Source organism: Tupaia chinensis, unplaced genomic scaffold, assembly GCF_000334495.1.
Source record: "Tupaia chinensis unplaced genomic scaffold, TupChi_1.0 Scaffold000165_2, whole genome shotgun sequence".
Taxonomy (NCBI): Eukaryota; Metazoa; Chordata; class Mammalia; order Scandentia; family Tupaiidae; genus Tupaia; species Tupaia belangeri.
Window position 1 is genome coordinate 4,632,179 of NW_006159640.1, and position 3,080 is coordinate 4,635,258.

Below are 3,080 nucleotides of genomic sequence, written 5' to 3' on the forward strand. Positions count from 1 at the left end.
ATAGGGCACGTGCTCTCGCTGGACAGAGAGAGAGAGAGACAGAGAGACAGAAAGCGAGAAATCACCCCCCAGGGGGGATGACCATGTCGCAATCCCTTCTCCTCCATTCTCCTCTCAGGATCTTGGGCATGCACGCACACATGCCTGGTGTGAGTTTAAGCCACCAGGTCCGGGACTCGAACCGCGGTCGACTACATGGGAGTCCAGTGACATAGCCATTCTGCTAACTGCTGGTCCCCCCACATACTTTTTTTTATGATATAAAGTTTCTGTGAACTTTTGGAAAACCCACTTATATGTTTGAAGGCATATATACCCTATTGTGAATATTTAAAAGGAACTGAATTATAAGAGACTTTAATTCCTAGGTTTCGCTGAGGTTTTTCTTTCTTTCCTTTTCTTAGAGATTTTTTTTCTATAGGGTGCGTGCACTCACTGGAGAGACAGAGAGATAGAGAAACAGAAAGGGAGAAATCACCCCCTGGGTGGATGGCTACGCCGCAATCCCTTCTCCTCCATTCTCCTCTCAGGATTTTGGACAGATGCCCAGCATTTGTTTTAAGCTGCCGGGTCAAGGATTTGAACCACGGTCAACTACATGAGAGTTCAGTGATGTAACCAGTACGCCATCTGCTGGCCCTTCTTTCTCTCTCTCTCTCTCTCTCTCTTTCTTTCTTTCTTTCTTTTTTTTTTAAACAACCCACATAGATTACATTTGCAATCAGGAAAAGAGTAACTGAAAAAAATATTCTTTTAAATCTTTTCTACCACCTAGAGGGTTGGAGTTTATATTTTTGGCCTGATAGTCAAAGCCCTTCAAGACCAAGCCTTGGCTCCCCACCACTTGCATGAATTCTATCTCCCAGTTACACCGACTGCTTTTTGTTTCCTGGAAATGTGCTTTTTTGATTACATTTGCAATCAGGAAAAGAGTAACTGAAAAAAATATTCTTTTAAATCTTTTCTACCACCTAGAGGGTTGGAGTTTATATTTTTGGCCTGATAGTCAAAGCCCTTCAAGACCAAGCCTTGGCTCCCCACCACTTGCATGAATTCTATCTCCCAGTTACACCGACTGCTTTTTGTTTCCTGGAAATGTGCTTTTTTGTATTTCTGGGCTTTATGTGTCTTCTTCCCTCTGATTAGGATTCTCTTTCCCCCACCCTACAAGAAAACTCTCCTGATATATGCTGCTCACAGGGCCTCTCCTGTGTGAATCTACTCCTGCTCTTCTCCCAACCCACCCTGCCCAACACTGACTCTTTCTGCTCTCTAGATAGGACTGACATTTTTATTGCTCCACGTTTTCTGTGCTAATCATCTGTTGCCTAGACTCTTTTTACTAGGTAGGAGTGACGAGGGTAGAGACTGTGTCCCTCCTGCCCAGTGCAGAGCTCAGCAAGTGCTTATCAATGGAATGAACTCTGCTCTCTCTGAGTGCCCCTGTGGGTAGCTATGTCTACCCAGAAGCTGTCCTCACCTCTAGGAACCATGCCCCAGCATTGAGTCTCTTTAGTTCGGCCCAGGAGAAGTCACTGCTGTGGGCTGTGATTCGAGCTGGGAACACAGAGGCCACATCCGTGGTCCTGCTCAGGTGCTCATCATGCATGAGGAAGGGGACCCCGTCGGAGCTGAGGGCACAAGAGGTGTCACATGGCCAAACTCTGGGGCTGAGCATCACTTCCTGACACCCCTGCTGTGACCCTCAGCTCCCAGATATCCTTAGCCTCAGCCTCTCTCACCTGATCATCACATCAGTCTCAAACACAGCAGCTCCACACTCTGCTGTCTTCCGCAGGGACATCAAGGTGTTCTCGGGGGCCAGCTGAGAAGGAGACTCAGTGAAGAGGTAGCAGGGAAGGGTGAGAGCCTGTGGGATTTACCTTCCAAGCATTTTGTCCACCACTTACCATGGGGGCCCCTCGGTGTCCCACCAGCTCAGGCTTAGGTGGTAAGTCTCTGGGTTCCATGATGCAGGGTGAAGAGATGCCAAGGGGGGCCAGGTAGATGACCAGGGCAACTCCAAAAAATAGGAGCAGTAGAAGAATCTTAAGACCTGTGGAAAAGTAGGGGACAGGCTTTGGAGAAAGAGTACTGAGGAAGCTCTGGGGACAGAAGGCAGAGTGCAAGCATAGGAGACCAGATGGGTGGGAGGCACAAGCATTGGTAGCCAGTGAAGGTGAGTGCAGGGGCAGAGTTGGCACCTCTTCGGTGGATACGGTAGAAGGTATCAGCCACAGGCCAGGCCAGGAGGGTGATTCCAGCAACTGCTCCAATGTGAAGGAATGGGGCTGTGGCCTGTGGACAAGAGAGGTGCCCTTCAGCCCTTTTCCTCTTAGGGACTGACTCTAGAAGGGCCTTGGGGAACAGGGGATGAAGATAGATTCTGGGGCTGGCCACAGGCAAAGGCTGTGGAGATCAGCCACTCACCTGCAGTGATAGACGTAAGCTATGCCACTCCTGCTGCCATTGGATATCCAGTCCCACAAGGCCAGCGGCCACAAGAACCACAATGAGGAGCAGCAGAACCTGGGGGACCAAGATTGAATGGGGCCTTCTTTGTCAACCTGAGCTCATGGTCACCTTTGCTGTCCCTTCACATTATGGGGACAGGACCCTTTTCATCCATTCACACATCTACTTTCCTTCTTTCACTCAATAAATATGTACTGGGCTTCAGGTCCTGGGTTTGACCCCAGGGATATAAAAGTGAGGTCCTCTTTTGAAAGCCCACCAAACACTTGGCCCCATGGCCTCCTCTCCTACTCACTCCCTTTCCCACTCTACCTTGTGGAGGCTGTGCAGATGCAGAGGCTGTCCACAGAGCTGCAGGACCAGGGCCAGGAGCTGGGGGCAGAGGGTGGTGGGATTTATGGGGCAACAAGAGGGAGCAAGGTCACTGAGGTGGGCCTCCTGGGCTGGCACCTCCCTCCTAACCAAGAATTAGTCCCCTCCCCTCAGTGGCAAGGTTAAAGGGAAGAGGGTGAACTTAGCAGGAAGAAAGGGCTGACATGGGGGTTGGCTGGCTGCCCTTGGACCCACCAATAGCAGGGATGCATATGTGACCAGCAGAGAGATGA

At 50.1% G+C, this 3,080-nt stretch overlaps 1 protein-coding gene across 1 annotated transcript in view; it reads right to left on the bottom strand.

Moving 5' to 3' along the window:
• Positions 1-3,080, bottom strand: part of GDPD2 (glycerophosphodiester phosphodiesterase domain containing 2) — an 8,919-nt gene that overhangs the window by 5,003 nt on the left and 836 nt on the right. Inside the window, 7 exon segments of the mRNA XM_027770909.1 lie at positions 1,481-1,631; positions 1,743-1,825; positions 1,911-2,056; positions 2,205-2,298; positions 2,431-2,529; positions 2,788-2,847; positions 3,043-3,080. The exon segment at positions 3,043-3,080 is cut by the window's right edge and continues 80 nt beyond it. Coding sequence (XP_027626710.1) covers positions 1,481-1,631; positions 1,743-1,825; positions 1,911-2,056; positions 2,205-2,298; positions 2,431-2,529; positions 2,788-2,847; positions 3,043-3,080 — 671 coding nt within the window.